Source organism: Musca domestica, unplaced genomic scaffold (assembly GCF_030504385.1).
Source record: "Musca domestica strain aabys unplaced genomic scaffold, Musca_domestica.polishedcontigs.V.1.1 17, whole genome shotgun sequence".
Taxonomy (NCBI): Eukaryota; Metazoa; Arthropoda; class Insecta; order Diptera; family Muscidae; genus Musca; species Musca domestica.
Genome location: NW_026712230.1, coordinates 12696008 through 12718313, shown reverse-complemented (window position 1 = coordinate 12718313; position 22306 = coordinate 12696008). Strand labels below are relative to the sequence as shown.

The 22306-nt window shown below is 36.1% G+C and overlaps 1 protein-coding gene across 3 annotated transcripts in view; it reads right to left on the bottom strand.

Moving 5' to 3' along the window:
- The window catches only part of LOC101893159 (insulin-like growth factor-binding protein complex acid labile subunit), a 36004-nt gene extending 14546 nt beyond the window's left edge, over window positions 1-21458 (bottom strand). For 2 of the 3 annotated variants that reach the window (XM_059120556.1, XM_059120558.1), the window contains exons 1-2: window positions 21053-21458; window positions 47-798 (exon numbers count right to left, since the gene is read on the bottom strand). In XM_059120556.1, the coding sequence (XP_058976539.1) occupies window positions 47-503 (457 nt within the window). In that variant the 5' untranslated portion in view covers window positions 504-798; window positions 21053-21458. The remainder of the gene's footprint in view (window positions 1-46; window positions 799-21052) is intronic. The other variant, XM_059120557.1, reaches the window with a different exon arrangement.
- Between the last annotated feature and the right edge of the window lie 848 nt (window positions 21459-22306).

The following is a 22306-nucleotide window of genomic DNA, read 5'->3' as shown; positions in this document are numbered from 1 at the left end:
TATAAGTCTACACACAAATATATATTTTTTATATGTCACTACTTACCCAAAGAGCTGAGAGAATTCTCCTCGATGGCTGCCAAACTGCTGTTGTGAATAGTCAAATGACGAATGTCCAATGCCAGAAACAGGAAACCCTGAAGTTTCGGCAAATTGTTGTGGCGCAATTTCAAATAGAAGATGATGGGACTTTTGCCCTTCAGAGTACTCATCGATTTGGTGATGTGAGACAGATCGGTGGTTTCACACAGGATATCCAGGCCATTCTTCTTCACGCTACAGACACAAGGAGCAATTTCATTGTGCTCGGGACAAACTTGCTGTGGCGTCTGATTGCCCTGAGCTGCTGCCGGTTGCCAGCTCAGGAGGGTGAATGATGTCAACAACAATACCAGAACAATGGTGTTGGTTGTGAGAAATTTTGTTGTCATCGTCGATGTTGATGAAGAGGATGATGATGACGGCGATGTCGCACGCGAACGAGCTAAGCTGATTAATGGCATTTTGTAAACTGAATCAACGCTGAATGATGTCTATGATGTCGGGGTGAGAACAACTTGCCACAAATGTTACTAGTCTCCGTTTCGCTTAGATTTGTTGTCGTCGTTGTAGCAGCAGTGTCTCTACTCAGCTCTTTTAGGGAATGGATCTTCTCTTTGGAATGTTTCTCTTGTATTTTGTGTTGCTTTTCTTTCTTCGTTTGCTAATCCAAAAGCTTTGGACTTGTTTGTTTATTGGATTCTATTAAAATCTTTGTTAAATGAACGATGACTGACTGACCTGACCAACGACAGACAGCTTTGGGGTGAGCATCGGAATCGGTGCGCCATAGAAAGAGATAAAACAGAAAAGGAGAGAGAGAGAAAATTAGATTAATTTATTGTTTGTTTTATGTATTTTGCTGGAATATATATATGCCGGGGTTTGAATGTAGCTTGTATTTGAAAATAAAGCACAGTTTTGTTATAATTAAAAAGCATTAACAACAATAGGCTGTTTTTGTCTGTCACCTGGCCTACACCACCAGTACCTTAGCATTTATTTGATTCACCTTAGCTTTTATTCTATTGATTCACTTTTCTTTTATCCAACACTGCGAATTTGTGTAATTTTAACATCGACTAAAATGTTATACCAAAGAATCCTATTATTTCATTGAGAAACATTTATATTTTCGTTATATTATTGCCCCTCGATTTGGAAGTATATATATGAACTTAGTAATTCTGACTTAACTCGTTAATCCGGTTAATCGTTCTGCATGACTGAAGTTGGCATCAGATGGAAGGATTGCTATCTACAGTATAACTGTGAAAGATCTTGTAGACATTTCATAAATACAGAAGGAAATGAAAGCTCTTCAACCTGTAAAACTTTTACTAAAAGACATCCTGCAATGTGGCAACTCTTTTCTTCACTAAAAGCTCTTTGTCATAAGCTATTGCAATATTCAAATGCGAAATTTGAAAAAAATCTGATTATAATGTAGCTAAAATCATCAGAATACCGAAATTAGGGAGGCACCATGCGGGTTATAAAACGTGGGCTGTAGTATCCATTACGAACTTCGAATACAAAATTTGAACTAATTCCGGTAAATAATGTTGCTAACATCATCGAAATACCGAATATCGGGGGGTACCGTTATATGGGGCTATACGAAGACGTAGACCTACATGACCCATTTTAAATACCAAAAGTCCTGCAGATATAATACACATTTGAGTAAATTTGTATCAATTTACTTCATTTCGTTCGGAAGGTAGAGTGATTTCTACAGACGGACAGACGGGTAGACGGACGGACATTGCTAAATCGACATAGAATTTTATGCTAATCAATATGTTACAAACGGAATGACAAATTTAATATACCCCCCATACTATGGTGGAGGGTATAAAAATCTCATGCGATCAAAATGCGGTGAGCCGATATCTACCAAATTCACACCATATCATGCGTTAGTAAAGATATTGGGATGTGTGAACTTTGAAGATATTCAAATGTTTATTTCGTATTTTATGGGCGTTTTGTTATTGTTGTTGAAATGTTGACCCTTAGGCTGTAATATATATTACGAACTTCAAATACCAATTTTGAAATAATTCCGGTAAAAAAATGTCGCTAAAATCATCAAAATACCGCAAAGGACCAAAAGTCCTGCAGACATAATACACATTTGAGTAAAATTTTATCAATTTATTTCATTTCGTTCGGAAGCTAGAGTGATTTCCACAGACTGACAGATGGATAGACGGACGGACATTGCTAAATCGATGTAGAATCAAGGTGATTACAAACGGAATGACAAATTTAATACACCCTCCATACTATGGTGGAGGGTATAAAAATCTTATGCGATCAAAATGCGGTGAAAAATTTGGACCCTTTGTAGGGGAGATACCATAAGGAGTAGGTGGATGAATCCCATCTTTAACCAGCCCCTGTGTTTGTAGAAATATTAAGAAGTTTGAAAAGAATCGGATGCTCGTTTCACCTTTTATGAGCGTCATGGTTATTCAAAAATGTTGACCCCTTGTGGGGAATGTACCAGAAGGAGTGGTCAGATATATTTAGTCTGCATGCAAGATCTTGTGTTGGCAAATGTATTGAGATGTGGGAAAATTCAGTATTATAGGACTCTTATTTCACATTTCATTAGAGTTATAATTATTCAAAATGCTTACCCTTTGTGGGGAAGGTACTTGATGGAGTGAGCCAATATATTTCACTTTCGTTCCTGAACTAACTCTGATAAAACTATTGCTCAAAAGTTTGCTCAAAATTCTGCGATCCTTTCTCGTTCTATAAGGTAAATTAGTTTATGTAAAAATGCTGAACTTTTGTGAGGGGTGGTACCAGAAGGAGTGAACCAGTATTGTATATCTCCGATCTCGATGTAGTTTTAGTAATAACCCCTAGATCGACTTTAAATATCTTGAAACGGATTTGGTCCAAACTCACCTAGAAACATTATTTCCATGAGGAACGTTTTGATTGTATCAAATTATGTATACCCTCCGTAGCCCTAGTTTAAGTAGTTTAAAAGTAGTAGTTTAAAAATAGACCGCTATCGTAGGGCTAAATCTAATATATTTAATGTATTTTTAATTATCATTGTCGATCCACAGCGTGTCTGTAAATGATCAGAAATGAAATCCAAAACACATGTTAAGTCATGATGTCCTTTGAATTTAGCTACAAAAATTACAGAATACAAAATCTCTGTTCTGACTCCAGATGGGCGTTTTTGCTTAACCCACTTTAAATGGGATACTTATGTATAATATCTGGCAAAATATTGGGTAATTCATGTATCTCTCCCTTGTTATCATGTTAATAACACACCCACATGTTAATATCTGTTGTTATTTATTCCTCTTCACCTTTAAATTGCTACTTAAACTTTTTCCATGTTGGCCCCCCAATTTTCTTTTCACTGTGCAAAGCTCATAAAGAACGAATGAATGAATGACTGGGGCATATCCAAAGCAGAAGAAGCTAAAGAAAACATCCAACAGATGACTACAAAACGTGCTTTGTTTACGCTGTTGAGCGGATGGATGGGTGGTTGGCGGTAAGCTGGCTGGTTGGTTATTGCCACGAATAATGATGCTGCTTGCTGCTGAACGGAGGAAGTAGGAGGAAGGGGGTCTGACTCAAAAAGAGATAAATAAATGAACGTTTTTGCATTCTGTGAATGGAGATGAATTTATGCGACTTGCGATTCATCATTTGCGTATTTCTCACACGTTTCTACAGCTATTTGTAACGATTGCTCGTTAGTGTGTTTGAGCGTGTTTGTATGGGTATTCTGTGCTTGCTGTTGGGCTCAAGCGGAATTTAAATTGATCCAATAAAGAGAAGTGCCATAATACGCCACAGTGGCAGGGTAAATGGATACTTTTTTTCTTCAAATCTGCATCATTTGATTTGGCGCTGTTTTTGTTTGGACTTAACTAAATTATAAATTTATGAATTGTCTGATTTTTTCCCTTTTTTGCATGCTTTACAAATGGGGTGTGAGTTGACGGGGGGTTCCTTCACCACCGCAAAAAATGTAAAATGCACTGAAAGTGCATTTATAAATAGATTTTATTTAATGTTGCCTAAATTGCATTACTATTTATTAGTTCCACTATAAAGTGGGATAGAAAAGTTGATGGTGGGGGAGAAATATTATAACAATTTGCAAGATATTTTTTTTAAATGTTGGATACTGAGCAGTTTATTGAAATTCTATAATTCTATGAAATTAATCTGAAGTTTGCAATTTTTGAACGATTCAGCCCATCAAGAGGAGATTTAACTTATCTTCATAAAATAAATTTTTGAGATGGGCTTATGGGAAATAATTAGCTGAGAGAGAAAAAAAAAAAAAAACAAGTAAGCAAAGGCTACAGTCGAGCGGGGCCGACCGTTAAATACCCTACAACACTATAATAAACGATACAGTTTATATAGGAGAGATACTCGAAAGAATTCCACAAGATATTGTGACAAATAATAAAAGAAAACCATCAGGTGTCGTTCTCTAATTTTCGAATAATAGCAACTTAAACTAATTTGCTAATTTCCAATTTATTGGCAGATGTTGCATGTAAATGGAACCAATATTTCCCAAAGACCTATAATCTCTCAGAAGTGACAAAAGATTAACATTTATTATTGGTTTTTGACTGAAACGCATCTATATAAGATACAGACATTTGATATTATTCTTCAACGAAATCAGCCTTAATGAAATAGTCAGAAGTGCGTCTTTCCTGTATTTGTGAATTCTCCAAAAAGTCACTGTTATGAAAATTTTCGTATTTTGTCTACAAAAGTTGGCAAACTATTTCACACATTGAATATTTTTGGATGGCCATCCAAAACTGCTTGGCTTTTGCAATGTCCGGTAACCCCCATTCAAATGTGCGTGAGGATCGGACGATAATTACGACCTGCTGACAATTTCGCAGTTTTTTTGGTCCATTTCAACCCCTAAATATATGGCGATCATCTCCAAAAAGAGTAGGCTTCTATTCTGACCCTCAGCTTATCCCCATGTAAAATTTCGTAAGGATCGGGCCAATAAATGCCCTGTATATGATATCCTGATATCCTAACTACTTAGTTTTGTTAGCTGTAGAAATATTACCAAATGTTTAATTCAAAATGAAAATATGCCAAAAATATGACAAAATTGAAAAAATATGAGAAAATTTTACAAAATCAATATTTTCATCTTTAGAGAGATATTTTTATGCGATTTTTTTAGACGTTTTTTCTTTCCTGCCAAGAGGCCATTCTGAATTAATGAGAACTGTCGAAATCAGTTCAGCCGTTCTCGACATATAAGAGATTTTTCAAGCATATCTTCTTTGATAAACATATATATCGCACATATTTTGCTATATATCCGATTTGTTGGATGTTAACATCAATGTAAAGGTCAGAAGTAACCTTGTCATGGCTTTGTGATTTCGCCGGGATTTAAAATATTCGCGGTTTAATGAAAAATTTTGAATTTTTTTCAACAAAAAATATATGGTCTATTTTACCCGCTAAATATTATCCGATGACCACCCAAATGGGTAGGCTTCTTGCCAGCCCTAAACTCTAGCTGCATGCGAAATTCCGATTGGTCGATTGGTCTATAATTGCGACCTGTAGAGTAAGTGCAAAATCAGGAATTTTTTCAGTATTTGGTCCATTTCAACCCCTAAATATTATGCGATCATCACCAAAAGCCCCACCTCCATTTTAAATTTCGTGAAGATCGGACCATAATTGCGACCTGTAGAGTGATTACAAATTAACATGGACAGACGGACAGACGGACGGACGGACATACATAGCTAGATCGACTCAGCTCGGCGAGCTAGGAAGATCCATATGTACTTTCCTATGTGGGAAATCAATATTTCGAGGTGTTACATAATTTTTGGCCCAATCAAACTTATAATACCCCCAACACATAGTGTTGTAGGGTATAAAAATAATAATAATAATAATAATAATAATAATAATAATAATAATAATAATAATAATAATAATAATAATAATAATAATAATAATAATAATAATAATAATAATAATAATAATAATAATAATAACTAAATAAATAAAAAATTGAATCTGTTGAAAATTCTCTTAAAATCTTAGACAAGTAAAAAAGCTGTAAGTTCGGCCGGACCGAACTTTCATTTGGAACGAATTTGGCAATTCTCAAAAACAATAAAATCCGTTAAAAATTCTGTTAAAATCTTAAAAATACCGAATGTAGCTATTATATTAGGGTCTATGCGACGATATGAACCTGCGTAGGTAACATTTGTCATAAGCTATTACAATATTCAAATGCGATATAAAATCAAAATACCGAATGTCGGGAGGTACCGTTATATAGAGGCTATACCAAAACGTATTATAATACCAAATGGTTATAATGTTGATACCGTTATATGGGGCCTATACGAAGACGTGGACCTGCATAGACAATTTTCTGTCGTAGGCTGTCCAATATACATTACGAACTTCAAATATCAAATTTTAAACAATTCTAGTGAAAAATGTCCCTTAAATCATTAAAATACCGAATATAGGGAGGTACCGTTATATGGGGGCTTTACGAAGAAGTGGGCCTGCACAGACAATGTTCTGTTTTAGGCTGTAGCATGGTACAATGAATTCAAGGTAGGGCAGAACTACCATATAATTTCAATTTTTTTATTGTTCTGGCTTAATATGTCAACTTTATTTGTTTATGTGTGTGTATTCTTTTCAATAATAAAAAAATTATTCAGAAAATATTCAAATTCGGGTGTTTTCAAAATGCTTATTGCGACGTACGCATCGACAAAATCTACAGTTTTTGTCGCGAAAAAAAAACCATATGAGATATATAGAACATGATTTTGAAAAGAAATGTTGACCTTTCATTGAGTTTTCGCGTTTTTAAATTATTTATTCAAAATCAATGCAAAAAGTTGTTTGCTTTTTTATTGTTTTGATAGTAATTCTGACATTACAAGTCAAACAGTTTTCAAAGTTAACCTACCTTGTATTCATTGTACCATGGGCTGTAGTATCCAATACGAACTTTAAATACCAAAATTGAAACAATTCCGGTGAATAAATCCGCTAAATTCTTCAAAATACCGAATATTGGGAGGTACCGTTATATGGGGGCTATACCAAAACGTGGACCTACATGGCCAATTTTCAATACCAAAAGTCCTGCAGACATAACATACATTTGAGCAAAATTTTTTCAATCTTCTTCAATTCCTTCGGAAGCTAGAGTGATTTCCACAGACGGGTAGACGGACGCACATCGCTAAATCGACATAGAATTTTATGCTGATAAAGAATATATATACTTTGTGGGGTCTAAAATGTGTATTTCGAGGTGTTACAAACGGAATGACATACTTAATATACCCTCCATACTATGGTGGAGGTCTTTCACATGCATGCTGAAGTGCAAACATGAAATTTGAAAGAAATCCTCAAACTAACGGTTGATATGGTTATATGGGGGATATACAAAGACATGGATCTGAAATGTAATTTTCTGTTATAGGCTGTAATACCTATTACGAACTTCAAATACGAAATTTGAAACAGATCTGGTGATTAACGCCACTAAAAATACTGAATATAAGAAGGTACCGTTATATGGGGCTATAAGAAGACCTGGATCTGTACAGCCAAATAAGAAGACCTGGATCTGTACAGCCAATTTTACGTCATGGACTGAAGTTCTAACTCGGAACTTCAATAAAGAAATTTGAAACAGATCTGAAGAATGTCGCAAAAATCCTAAAAACACCGAAAGTAAGGAGGTGCCGTTATATGGGGGACCTGCACAGTCAAATTTTCATCAAAGACTTAGGTTCTCAATAGGAACTTCAAATACGAAATTTGATACATTATTCACCGGTATTGTTTCAAATTTCGTTTTTGAAGTTCCTACTGAGAACTATATATGGGCACTATACAAAGAATCGTTCCATATCTCAGTCCTAGACATCAACAGTTATCGCAATATTAAACCTCACGGCTCTATTCCTTCACATTTATACCAAATTTTTGTTAAGCATCAGCAGAGACTACAATATAAATTTTCGAATTCCATCTCTCCCCTATTAACCAATATACTACCACTTATAATCTTTCGAACAATTATAGTACACCATCTCCATATTTTAACAATATCAAATTCGACCTTTATATCAAATTTCGGGATTCCAGCTCTTCCGGTTCACACGGATCCAAATTGTAAGTTCAGTGCAAATAAGAACGAATTTCCAAAACTTCCTAAATGCCCCAATTCTACACTCCCACAGTAATCCCAATTCTAAATTTTAATATTCCACCCCTATCGGTTCGACTCTACTCTTCAACCTTGTTTGAGAGTTACCTTAATACATCCCACAGGATGCGGGTTGATGCTGCTAATTATAAAGAGTGGAAATAAAAGTTGTCATTTTTTCTCATTATTTGAACCCTTTGAACCCTTTTTTGCCACATCCTTCTAGTCCGATACTTTAATACATATTTTATGTGTTAACCTCTCGATAATTTTTTCTCAGCAATCAAACTAAACTATTCATCCCATTTTTCGGTTTCATGCATTTCATTTTTATAACCGAAACTAAAAAACTTTCCCGAAAGAAAATTTCTACGAATAGTTTCATTTACATAATTGATTTCGAATCAATATCATTTTTGTTGTACAAAGTGGCATTTTTGAGGTTTTGCCAATCATGCTGATGATGATTATTGCTTTTGGCATTTACCACTTTCTTTTTTTCTTGTGTAACTTTATCCTTTGAGTCCTCAGTTGTATGCATTCAAATCACATTTATTTCTGTTGAATTTTGAACGCAGTCAAAAAAGGACTTTTTCATGGACATTTTGTGTTGGCAACAAGAATGAAGTAAAAAGGCAGTGGCATATCAAAAATCTGACTGAAGGGAAAAAAGAGAATGTAAGCACTCATGTTTACAATGAACTCTTCTATGGAAAAGTAATGCCAAAGTAGCGCTTTTGTGGTTAACATACAGTTGTCGATATGAAAAATTAGACTTTCGAAGTTAAGGTATGAAAAATCCATAGCTAGGAGTGAGAGGACAATACCCTTGACAAATATAATTGGGGTGAAAGACGGCTCAGGTTTTGGGGAAGTAATAAATATTGTGTAAAAATTTAGAAATCATTAAATATGAACTTGTCATTCTCGAAATATTCGCCTCAATAAATATAACGCAATGCTAGACTTCTGCCCTGTCCTAAACTCTAACCTCATGCAAAATTCCGTATCGATTTATACTCTACACCACAAGGTGGTCAGGGTATTATGTCTTTGTGCATTTGTTTGTAACAGGCAAAAGGAAACGAGATAGACCCATAGTTCCTTTTGATGATCTGCATAGAATCACTTTCTGAGTTGATTTATGCATGTCAGTCCGTCTGTCTGTCCGTCCGTCTGTCCATGTATTCTTGTGAACAAAATGCAGGTCGCATTTATTATCCGATTGAGATGAAATTTTGCAAACAACATTTGTTTGGCCCAAGGACGAACCCTATTGAAATTGGAGATAATCGGTAAAAATTTAGATATAGCTCCCATATATATCTTCGTCCGATTTGCCTTTTATTGTGCACCAAACGTGTAATATCAGCCCGAATAGTAACGGAATTTTGCACATACAACCAAATAAGTATGCCAAATTTTATCGAAATCGGTTCAGATATAGCTATAGCTCCCATATATATTGTTCATCCGATTTGTTATTTTTGTCCTCCGCAGCCGTAATATGCACTCTGTAACAACAATATTTGGGGAAATATATCAAATACAGCTCAGAAATACATTTTCTAAATTTTATCGAGATCGGTTCAGATTTGGATATAGCTCCCATATATAACTTCGTCCGATTTACCTTTTATTGTGCATCAAATGTCTAATATTTGTCCAAATGGGATGGAATTTGGCACTTACGACCGAATTGAGTCTAGAAGCTAGTATGTCAAATTTGGTAAGGATCGGTTCAGATATAGCTATAGCTTCAATATATATTATTCATCCGATTTGTTATATTTGTTACCCACAATCGTAATATGCACTCCGTAACAACGATATTCAGGGAAATATATCAAATACAGCTCAGAAATATCTTTGCCAAATTTTATCGAGATCGGTTCAGATTCGGATATAGTTCCCATATATATTTTTATTCGATTTCAAATTAATTTCCCACCAAATGGGCAATACAAGTCCGAATTTAAAAGATACAAATGCTTCGGCATATTTAGTCCTGTGAATTTTAAATTATAATCATAGCGTGTATGATTGGAGAGTTAAAAAACTTTCAATTGTTATGTGGAGCTCTAGTAAATAAGGAATGTGGTGTAGGGTATCATAAAGTCGGCCCGGCCCGACTTTAAGACTTTCTTTACTGGTTAATTGTGTCCTGTGGAGCGACGACAAAATTAGAAGTTTTTCCGCTTGTGGTCCATTTGAATTACTAAATGTACATATTCAAAAACGATAGGCTTCTATTCCGACCCTAAGGTCTAGATTTTGCAGTTGTACTACAGTTCCCAACCAAGGACCGATGGGATTTTTTTATGAAGTTAGAGTTTGGAACAGCGCAGAAGCCTACCATTTTGGGTGGTCATAATATTTTGTTGTAGACATGGAAATGGAATTTTGTTTGAAAAAAATACTAAAATTACCGGAATCACAAACAGATGAAAGGCGCGCCTCTGACCTTTACATTGATGCTGATTTCGTTGACGAATATAGGCAAATATCGGAGATATAGGAAATCATATACAGGAATCTATATTTTCAAATATTGTTTTCATCACCCATTAATACGACACATAACGTAAATATAGGGCAGATGCTTCGAAGATTTGCATGACCTTGTGGTTTCAATCGAAAGCCAAAATAAATTGTTTTCAGGATTGTGTGACATTATTTCGAGAATGAAAAGGACCAAAACATACATTAAAATATAATGGGAAATCTGTCCTTCCCAAAGAACGAAGTAGTGGATATGAGGATGTTCCTTAGGGGGCACGAATTATGGCCTTCAAACGGCCAATGAAACCGTCACACGCTGCCCCAATGTTGCTTTGCGGTATTTTGGCCCATTCCCGGCGACGTGCTTGCTTGAGGTGATCGACACTTTGGTGTGTTTCAGTGCCAAACTTGCTTTCCAAAATACCCCAGACACAACAGTCCAACGGATTGGTATCCGGAGATTTTGGTGGAAATTGTGCGCTGGAATTGAAGTGAGGAACCTCATTTTGTAACCATTCTTGGGTGGCGCGTGCTGAGTGCGATGGTGCTGAGTCCTGTTGGAATGTCCAATGTCTGCGGTCAAAATGTTTGCGAGCCCAAGGTTTTAATACACCCTCCAGAATATTTTCGCGATAATATTCCCCATTTATTCTGATGACACGGTCGATAATAACGAAAGGACAGCGACCATCGGCTATTATGACGGCCCATCACCAACACCATCACCATAACCGGCGCTTGATTTCAGGTGACCAACTGAAGGTGCACATTTTCAGCTGGTCCCTTTGGCAAGTAAAGACGGTCATTTTGTTTGTTTACAAACTGCTGAACAGCGAATGTTTTTTCATCGGTGAAAACCAAATTCGGCAGTTCACCACTTTCGGTGAAGGGAAGCAACTTTTTAGCTCTTTTGAGTCTATTTTCTTTCTGTTGCGGTGTAATTTCTTGCACTTTTTGGAATTTCAATGGCTTTACCCCGAGATCATTTTTCAATATTTGCCGAATGGAATATTGCGATATGTTCAGCTCACGAGCCATTTTTCGTCCAATGCGACGTGGGTTTCGATCAAGTCGCTTCTTAACATTTCGAACCGATTCTGCTGATGTTGCTGTTTTCTTCCGTCCACTTCCTTGACGTCGGCCTACGCTACCAGTACCACGGTAACGAGCGATGGTACGAGACATAAAAGATTTATTCACATTTAAATTCTGGAGTCCTCTAACGATAGCCAATTGTGGTTTTCCAGCCAAATATAAAGAAATCACAATAACACGCTTAAATTTCATCACAAATAACTTTTTTTCTGGAAAATTTTCACCAAAATGCTTTTGTACGCTTGTAAACAATATAATGAGCTGTCACTAGAATTATTTTAACAGCTGTCGGACGAGTGGCTTAGAAATGACAGCAGTCTGAAATTGGTTCCAGTTTTTTAATTTCGCCCTGTATTTCACTCTAATTTGATACCGCATGCTACGGTTGTCTAATTAGATGGATTTTTAGATCGTACGTTCAAATCTCGACTACAATAAGTTGTACCAAGTTTAGAATAAACCGATTTAGATATAGCTATAGTTCCCATACATACGTTTCATAGATTTTTTCTTTTAAGCCTTCATAGAATCATAAAATGCACCCTATAGCCGTGGTATCTGTTACAAGAGGTTACATACACTGCTTTGTCAAATTTATTGAAAATCGTTTTAAATTTAAATACCTGAGGGATAACATGTATAAGTTCCTCACGATTTCAAAGTTCAACCGCTCTAAAGTCATATTACGTTTATATAAACGTTTATTTGTCATGGGTAGAACAGTGGATCCCAATTATCCATTTTTTCTTAAATTCTTTCAACTATTTAATTCCTTCAAATGTTTCCACGCCCGGTTTGATACAACCAACCAACAGCACCATACCATTACTTCCTCATCTATTTCCTCTGATTGAAATTCCAACGCCCTAGCGAGCTTCTCTTATTACAAAGTTGACACCACTGGTTAAATACTGCCTACATCGAATTCCAACAAAGCCACACAGCCGACTGAATACCAATTCGTACACAGTAAAAGCTACTCATTTACATATGTATGTACATAGCCATTAGGAGGAGGATTTCCCTTGTAAATATGCAAACTTTTATGTTCGACCCCTTTTGTCGTCATCCTTTTCATTTCCATTTCTGGGCAAATGAATGTGGCGGACAATGTAGGTCAATTACAGTGCTAACCGACTGGGTTATACTAAAAAGATTATGAAAACATGATTTTTTTTTGCTCTTTTGAAATCTGATTTTGTTCTTTTGAAATCTGATTGCAATCAAAGTATTTACAGTAACGAGTTGTGTCATAGCTCAACAAGGATTCTTTAGCAGCTTCGAATGGACGTAAAGAGGGTTAGCACTTGTCATGCCAAAATGCCTATCAGTAACAGCCATTGACTGACCCTAAGGTTTAATGAAACTTGGCATTTTTGAAGTGTTTCCCAGGTTTGTTTTCGTTGAAGTCAAATGACAAATTAACAAATGTCGTTTGGCGGTTCCTGAAGGGGTCGATGACCACCATTTTATTTCTTATTTTCTTGAAAATTCTAATTAAAAAGTATTATTTTCAAGTTAATTGAATGATGGGAGGTGGGGTTTAAGGTGATGATAATCATGACAAACCTGGGTGGTGGGTAATGAATTATATTTTTAGAAATTAGACACTAAACTCTATGAGTCAGTGTCTTTATGGCGATTTTGTCTTTGTGTGAAGTAAAATGCGGTTTGCAGTAGCATGTTTGTTCCCCGAAAGGAAAGAGAAAAAAAAACATAATTAATATTCTACGAGCAGCCACGAAAAAGGGTACACGTGAAAAAAGCTAACGTTAACGAAATGTTTTCCTTGATTTTATGAAATTTTAATGACATAAATTAGAAGGGTCTAAGTTAATCTTTGAAAGGTAAGTGTCTCTGGGACTCCATAAAACAATAATAGAATGCGAAAAAAAAACTTTCTGTTCAAATGTCAAGTTTTTTTAATGTAACTTTTATAAAGTTACAAGACAGTTATTGGGGGATGATATTTAATCAAAGTTAACTCGAATCAGGGATTTCATGAAAACAATGCATACATTTCGGGGTATAATCAGAATGGATTTTATTTTATACATATTCGATGGAAAGCCATTTCGATTAATAACTACTTCATTAGGTTTGGTAGAGATAGCTACATTACTGAATTTACTGATGCAATATATAACAAGTAAAAACCAGTAAAGAAAGTCCTAAAGTCGGGCGGGGCCGATTTTATGATATCCTACACCACTTTGCTAATTTAGTTGAGCTCCACTTAATAATTAAAAGTTTTTATGGGAGAATTCAATCATACACGCTATGATTATAATTATAATTTAAAATTCAAAGGACTAAATATCCCGAAGCATTTGTATCTTTTAAATTCGGACTTGTATTGCCCATTTGGTGCGAAATTAATTTGAAATCGGATAAAATATATATGGGAACTATATCCAAATCTGAACCGATTTCGATAAAATTTGGCATACTTATTTTCAGGCCTAATTTGGTTGTATGTGCAAAATTCCATACTATTCGGGCTGATATTACACGTTTGGTGCACATTAAAAGGCAAATCGGACGAAGATATATATGGGAGCTATATCTAAATTTTTACCGATTATCTCCAATTTCAATAGGGTTCGTTCTTGGGCCAAACAAATGTTGTTTGGAAAATTTCATCTCAATCGGATAATAAATGCGACCTGCATTTTGTTCACAAGAATACATGGACAGACGGACGGACGGACGGACAGACCGACTGACATGCATAAATCAACTCAGAAAGTGATTCTATGCAGATCATCAAAAGGAACTATGGGTCTATCTCGTTTCCGTTTGCCTGTTACAAACAAATGCACAAAGACATAATACCCTGACCACCTTGTGGTGTAGGGTATAATGAGCTATGTTCGGCCGGGCCGAACTTTTAATGCCACCACCATTTGAAAGGAATTTGAAAAAATTCAAAAAATATTCGAAAACTACCACTTAAAAAACCCGTCATATGGGGGCAATACGAAGACGTGGACCTGCATACGATATTTTTTTGCCATAGGTTGTAGTACCCATTCGGATCTTTCAATACAAAATTTTAAATCATTCCGGTGAATGATGTCGCTTAAATCACCAAAATACCGAAAATAGCGAGGTACCATTTTATGGGGGCTATACCAAAACGTGGACCTACATGACCCATTTACCAAAAGTCCTGCAGACATAATATACATTTGAGTAAAATTTTATCAACCTAATTCATTTTATTCGGAAGCTAGAGTGATTTCCACAGATGGACAGACGGATAGAAGAACAGACGGACGGACATCGCTAAATCAACGTAGAATGTTATGCTGATCAAGAATATATATACTTTGTGGGGTCCATACTATAGTGGAGGGTATAAAAACATTAAGTTAGACCGGGCTGAACTTTTAATGCCCTCCACCATTGGGTATAAAATATTCAAATGTGTTCCACTTTAAACTGCATTTACCAATAAGACTGTTTGGATAATGCAGCTCGTATCAAAAACGGGTACTTATATACAGGTTTGCCCATATTCGACGGACCTATGACTCTTTGGGCCCATTCCAATCGACGAGGCTTGTCCGCAGGCAACATTCTTTGCGTCAATTGAATTTTGTACGGGAACAAATGCAAATCATTGCGAATAATCCGTTGTAAAGTGGACCGAGCCATGCCCAACTGCTGAGAACGGCGTTTTTGGGATGTTCTTGGGGACCTCTCAACACTGGCTCGTACGGCAGCGATATTCTCGGCCGATCGCCTTGGTCGACTTTTATATGGCCTCTTCGGTTTAGAAAGAGCCTTACCAGTCGAACATTTTTCGTATAAACGCTTAATGGAGTTCTTAGAAGACGCACTTCTCACATTTTTAATGTTTTAAAAGCACGTGGAGTTTTCACAATTGACTTCTTCTGTTGAATGTAAATTTCAGAGCGCTCGCTTGGCGTGTATTGGTTCATGGTAAAAATCTGCTTGGACTGACGCTTCAAACGCGGTATGTCATTAAGCGATGTGACATCTCTGTCAAAAGTTATGGTGCTGCCAGATGGGTCCATCGAATATGGACAACCCTGTAGACAACTTTACAACGATTATTCTCTATTACGAGTCTTAAATGCCAAATTAGATTATCAAAATTACGAATATCGGGCTATACGAAAGCGTATACATATACATACAATGTTCCACCACCGGAGTTAGAACCCATTATGACCTACCAATACCACCGGAGCTAGAACCCATTATGACCTACCAATACCAATTTTTTTTTTACAAATCCGTGGAAAAATGTGACAAAAGTCATCAAAATACCGACTATCGGGAGGTACCGTTATGTGGCGACTATACCAAAACGTGGACTGATATATCTCATTTTCAATAACAACCATCCTAGACACAATACAAATTGTTGTACCAAATTTTGAAGCTCAACGTCAAATAATTTGCGCTGTATCGTGATTTCAACAGGCAGATCATGAATATAATACTTTATGGGTTCTACGACGAATATTTAGGGATGTTACAAACGGAGTGAGAAAGTTAATATACCCTAATTTTCAAGGTAGAGGGTATACAAATATTCTTTATTTTTCCAGGACGACACCAACGAAAACTTTTTGATGAAATAAGAAGTGGAAGTTTTTAAAAACAGTTGTAATAAACAATCAGAAATGGTAAAGAAATCACAAAAGTCCTAGAACGCTGCAACGTATTTGGATATTTCATATACTTACTTCGAGTTCGAATTCGGTCATATGTGCCAAAAAAGATCTTGTCAAATTACATCAATTTTCCATAGGATTTTTTCTTGGGCTATACAATGGTTTCTAATGACTACAAACCAACGATACCAAACTGTAGATCATTCAGCGGAAAACTGTAAGTAAAATCTTCAAGATACGAATAATTGGGAGCGGTCGTTCCATGATAGCGTGAATGTTCTCTGCCTTAGTGTCGTTACCTCAATATAAGGTTATTTTCCTAATGTGAGATGAAACAGTGTAGTTTTTGTATATTATGTTTTTCATGCAATGAGGACCCAAATTCGAAATACTTTCTGCCATGGAACAATAAAAATTAAGATAGAGCTACCAGCTGATTACAATTTTTTTCTAAGTGTGCCCGCCAGATTATATATAGCTCCCATATATCTTCAACCGATTTTGGTTTAATTGTGCACCAATTGGCCAATATCAGTCCAAAACTCCTGAATTTTGGTACATCCGACCAAATTCAATCTATAAGTAAGCACATCGAATTCGGAGAAAATCGGTTCAGATATACCTGTAGCTCCCACATAATCATTCCCTTTGGGGGTTTAAGTCCCTCACATGCGTAATATGCACTCCCGAAGTCAACTTAAACTGCTCTAAAGCCAAATGTTGATAGGTATTATGATCTATTTGAAATAAATTCTTTTGTTACGGGAGCTCTACTAAATATGCATAGTGGTGTAGGGCATCATATAGTCGACTCCGCCCAACTTTTGACTTTTCCTTACTGGTTTTTGTTTGTCACATTGCTAATTAAGAAGACTCCTTTCTTGCTGTCTAAAAATTCACTTTCGTCGTCCACGAAGAGTCTTTTCTGGTCAGCTGTGGAAAGTCCCTTTGATCATTTGTTAAAGAATAGGATCCTTTTGCTTTTGGAGATGATCGCATAATATTTAAGGGTTGAAATGCACCAAAAACTGAACAATTTCCAGATTTTGCAGTTGATGTACAGGTCGCAATTATGGACCAATCGAACCGAAAGTGAGCAAGTGGCTAGAGCTTAAGGCTGGATAGAAGCCTTCCAATTTTGATGGTCATCGGGTAATATTTAGTGCGAGAAATAGACCATAACATTTGTGTTAAATACAAGTCAAATTTTACATTAAACCGCGAATATTTTTATTCCCGGCAAAATCACAAATAGACGAACAGGTCAATTCTGACCGTTACATAGATGCTGATAGTAAACATATCGGATATATATGGCGAAATATATACAATGTGTATATACAAAGGAAGGCGATGTTAACTAAAATGCTTATATCTCAAGAATGGCTGGACCGATTTTGACAAATTTTGTCAATTCAGAATCCCCTCTTGGCATAAAAGTATAACATGTAAAAAATCGCATTAAATGATGCCAATAATGATGTTAATATAGATGTTGTAGTATTTTGTGACATCTGTTTTATTTTTTCATATTTTTTATCGCATTCGATTTTTATACCCTCCACCTTGGAAAGGAGGATATATTAACTTTGTCATTCCGTTTGTAACATCCTTAAATATTCGTCGTAGACCCCATAAAATATATATTCATAATCAGCATAAAATTCTAAGTCGATTTAATGATGTCCGTCTGTCTGTTGAAATCACGATACAGCCCACATTAATTGACGTAAAGCGCCAAAATTTAGCAGAGCAATTTGTTTTGTGTCTAGGATGGTTGGTATTGAAAATGAGATATATCGATCCACGTTCTGGTATAGTCCCCATATAACGGTACCTCCCGATATTCGGTATTTTGATTATTTTTGCCACATTTTTTCACGGATTTGTCTGAAAATTGGTAATTGTGGGTTATAATGGGTCCTAGTTCGTGAGACGAAATATTGTATGTATAGGTCCACGTTTTGGTATAGTCCCCAAATAACGGTACCTCCCAAGATTCGGTATTTTGATGTTTTTGACACATTTTTTTACGAATTTCTCTGAAAATTGGTAGTTGTAGATCATAATGGGTCCCAGTTCGTGTGGCGAGTCATTCTAATTATAGGTCCACGTTTTGGTATAGCCCCAATATAACGGTACCTCCCGATATTCGGAAATTTGATGATTTTTGCCACATTTTTTCACGTATTTGTCTGAAAATTGGTATTTGTAGGTCATAATGGGTTCTAGCTCCGTTGGCGAAACATTGCATATGTAGGTCCACGATTTGGTATAGCCCCCATATAACGATACCTCCCGATATTCGGCATTTTAATGATTTTTGCCACGTTTCTTCTAATGTTTCCTGTACCCTAAGGTGGAGGGTATTAAAAGTTTGGCCCGTCCGAACTTAATGTTTTTTTTTCTTGTTTCAATTTGACTTATAATAATGAAGTGTACATTTTGTAATATTTTTTCACCTTACAACACAGGTTGGGGTTATTATATACATATTGCAATTATCGTCCGATAGGCTCTGAGCTAGGCCTATTGTTTTCAAATATATCCGAAATATATTTAGTGGTTGAAATGGACCAACAACTAAATATGTTCCTGATTTTGCAGCCGTTATAAAGGTCACAAATAGAAACCAAAGGACACGAAATCTCGCATGAAGTTAGGGTTTAGCACAGAGTTTCAAAAGCGAAATCTTCCATTTTAGTGTTGTAGGGTATCACATGGTCGGCCCCGCACGACTATAACCTTTGCTTACTTGTTCGGTTATGTAAAGGGTAGCTACTGAATTTTCTCTGTAGAATTCGGCACAGATTGCATTTTGATTGCCCTTGGAGGATATCTTATAAGGTAGTTTAATTAGTGACACTAAAACTAGAAATATTTCGTATCAAGTACAAGGTGAGGTGTGGTAAAATGTGGCAGTGAGAAAACTAGAAACAATTAACTTTTCTGATAAGAAAGATAGGAATATAAGTACTATTTTCTCAGGTTCCCTGAAATGCTCTATTGATTTTCATGTATAAAAATTCCTTTCTGCCATATTTTGGTCGCCTGTAATATATCTAGGTAGTCTATAACTACTGATTTCATTTATATTTATAAGTACTCTACTGACTGTAGTGTGTATGTTCCGTTCTACCTCCTTGGTTTGGTTCATATGCAATCCCTTGGATCTTTTATGAAGAACTTGCTTTCAAAATATTCCCGTGTTTAAGTTTTAAATGTCTTCTCATGACCTTCCAATGCAATTCAAGTCCGGTCTTTTTAAGAGACCCACTAATTGACTTGTCGCCCCCTCTTAGTGGTACATACCAAGTATCTTCTGGTTGTGACTCAGACTAAACTACTGAAAACCAAAACCTGTTGTTTAAAAATTCCTAAACATTAGCTATGTCACATCATTCAACCCCCTTTCCCCATCCCTCAAAAAAGATCAAAAGGAATTTTGTTTGTTTGCTAACTTTCAGTCTATAATTCTACGAAAAAAAGGTTATCCTTAGAGTAACACATTTGTTTTCTTTGTGTGTATTTTTAGGGGGTTGGGGTGGGTGGTGTGGGTTTTTATTTGACTTGAAATGGCAACAGATACACTTTTGTAACTGTTACTGGTGGAGCTGATGTTGCCTGCTGCAGCTGTGGTTATGGTACTGGTGCTGATGGCAGTCTACAACTTTGGGGCACTGCTGTGCGTAAAACTCGGTCGTTGGGTCGTCGAAATCTTCGCCGCTGTGTGCGTATGTGTGTAAATTGTGTATGTATAACAAGTTGTGGCGGGAAAATCGATAGCAACCCCACACACACATACACGGTCGTATACAGCCCGAGGATAAAATAAGGACTAAATCTTATTTACAACCCCCCCGCCCTTGGACCCCGCTCCGAGTTATACAAAGGAAAAAAGTTAAAGCACAAGTTTTCAGCAGGTATGTATGTGTGTTGTTTTTCATGTTAAGGCTTTAAGTTGTTGTCTTCCTATCTTGTTTTCCTTTTTGTTTTCTTGGCGGGTAGAACGTCTACTTCGCCGTTGTCGTCGTCGTCGTCGATGTCGGGTTAGTATAATTGTTGAATGTAACTAATCAAGGAGGTATGATTTCATGGTGAATTTTTTTCCCTTTTTGTCAGAGTGGGTCTTGTCTTCGTCTTCATTACAACTCACGCAAATACCAAAATTATTATATTGTTCGCATTATTGTTTTTGTTGTTTTGTTGTTGCTGGACAGTCATGGGGCCAAAATGTGTTGCTGTATTGTGGGGGAGTTGTTGAGTGGTTGGAGTTGGGGTGTGGGGTGTTGCTGATAGTCGAATTATTTATTGTTAGGACACACTTTTCTTTATGGCCATTTGGTGTGGTTTTCCTAACAAATTATGGAAAACTTTATGAGCAAATTTTTGTTAGTTTTTTCTTTGTGTTGTTGGTGTAGATATTTGAGTCTTTTGTAGGTGTTTCCGTTTTAGGATTTTGTTTTTCGTAAAAAAAAAATATTCATGTTCCACTTTCATTCACCTGGTTTTTTAGATGATACTTCGTTGTTATTTTTCCTGCGGTGGTGGTGGTGGTGGTGGTTGTGGAGGTCCTGTTGGTGCGGGGGGGAAATTACAAATCCTAGATATACACTTTTAGATTATTTTTATATAACTTTCATTCACTGCTACATAATCTGCATTTTTCATTTTAGATTTATTTGATTTGCTTATTTCCAAATATATTTATGGATTTTTCTTTTAGAAAATTCACTATTTCCACAGATTTGCTTACACACAAATTTTTAAAATCTGTTTGTCCCGAGCAATGCTCCCTTTTCTTCTTTGTAAAAAAAGAAATTTTCTTTTGTAGTTGTAATATTCCGAATTCCTTCAGTTGTGCCTGCTACAGTTCGAAATTACAACACGCGCGTACAACCGTTGACAACGAACTGAGAGTTCTGAAATAACGACACAGCCGTGTCATATTGAAAGCTGTCCTGTTGTGTGTAAAAGCTTTGTGTGAGAGACTTGAAAGCCACATATATATTATGGCAGAGGATACTGTTAAAATGAAAAAAATGCAGTTTTACAATAAGGGTAGTGTTTCCGCTTTGGTTTTTATTTTAAGACCCAATGCCATAGGATTTGGAACAAAATAAAGTTTGCCGTCAACAATATTTAGATGCCGTTACTATCATATAACACTGTGCGATAAAATAAAAAAATTTCAAAAATTACAGGAAAAATTCAACAGATTACGAAAGTAGAGTTAACAAGTTAAAAAATAGTAAGTTAGGCCGGGCCGAACTTTGAATACCCTCCACCATTGGGAACAAATTTGGAAATTTTCAAAAAATAAAATCCTTAAAAAATTCTGTTGAAATTTTAAAAATACCGAATATAGCCCTTATATTGGGGTCTATACGACGTGAAACTACATAGGCATTCGTTGTCATAAGCCATATTTAAATTCGAAACTTGAAATAAACGTTGAAGCTAAAATCATCAAAATATGGTATATAGGGAGGTACCGTGCGAAGACCTGGACCAGCATAGACAATTTTCTGTCACAGGCTGTAGCATCCAATGCGAACTTCAAATATGACAACTCAAACAATTTCGGTGGGTATTGTACCTAAAATCGTCAAAATACCGAATATAGGGAAGTACTGATGTATGAGGTCTAGACAATTTTATGTAACTGACTGTAGTTCCCATTACGAACTCTAAATATGTAATTTGAAACAATTCTGGTGAATAATGACGCTAAAATTATCAAAATACCGAATATTGG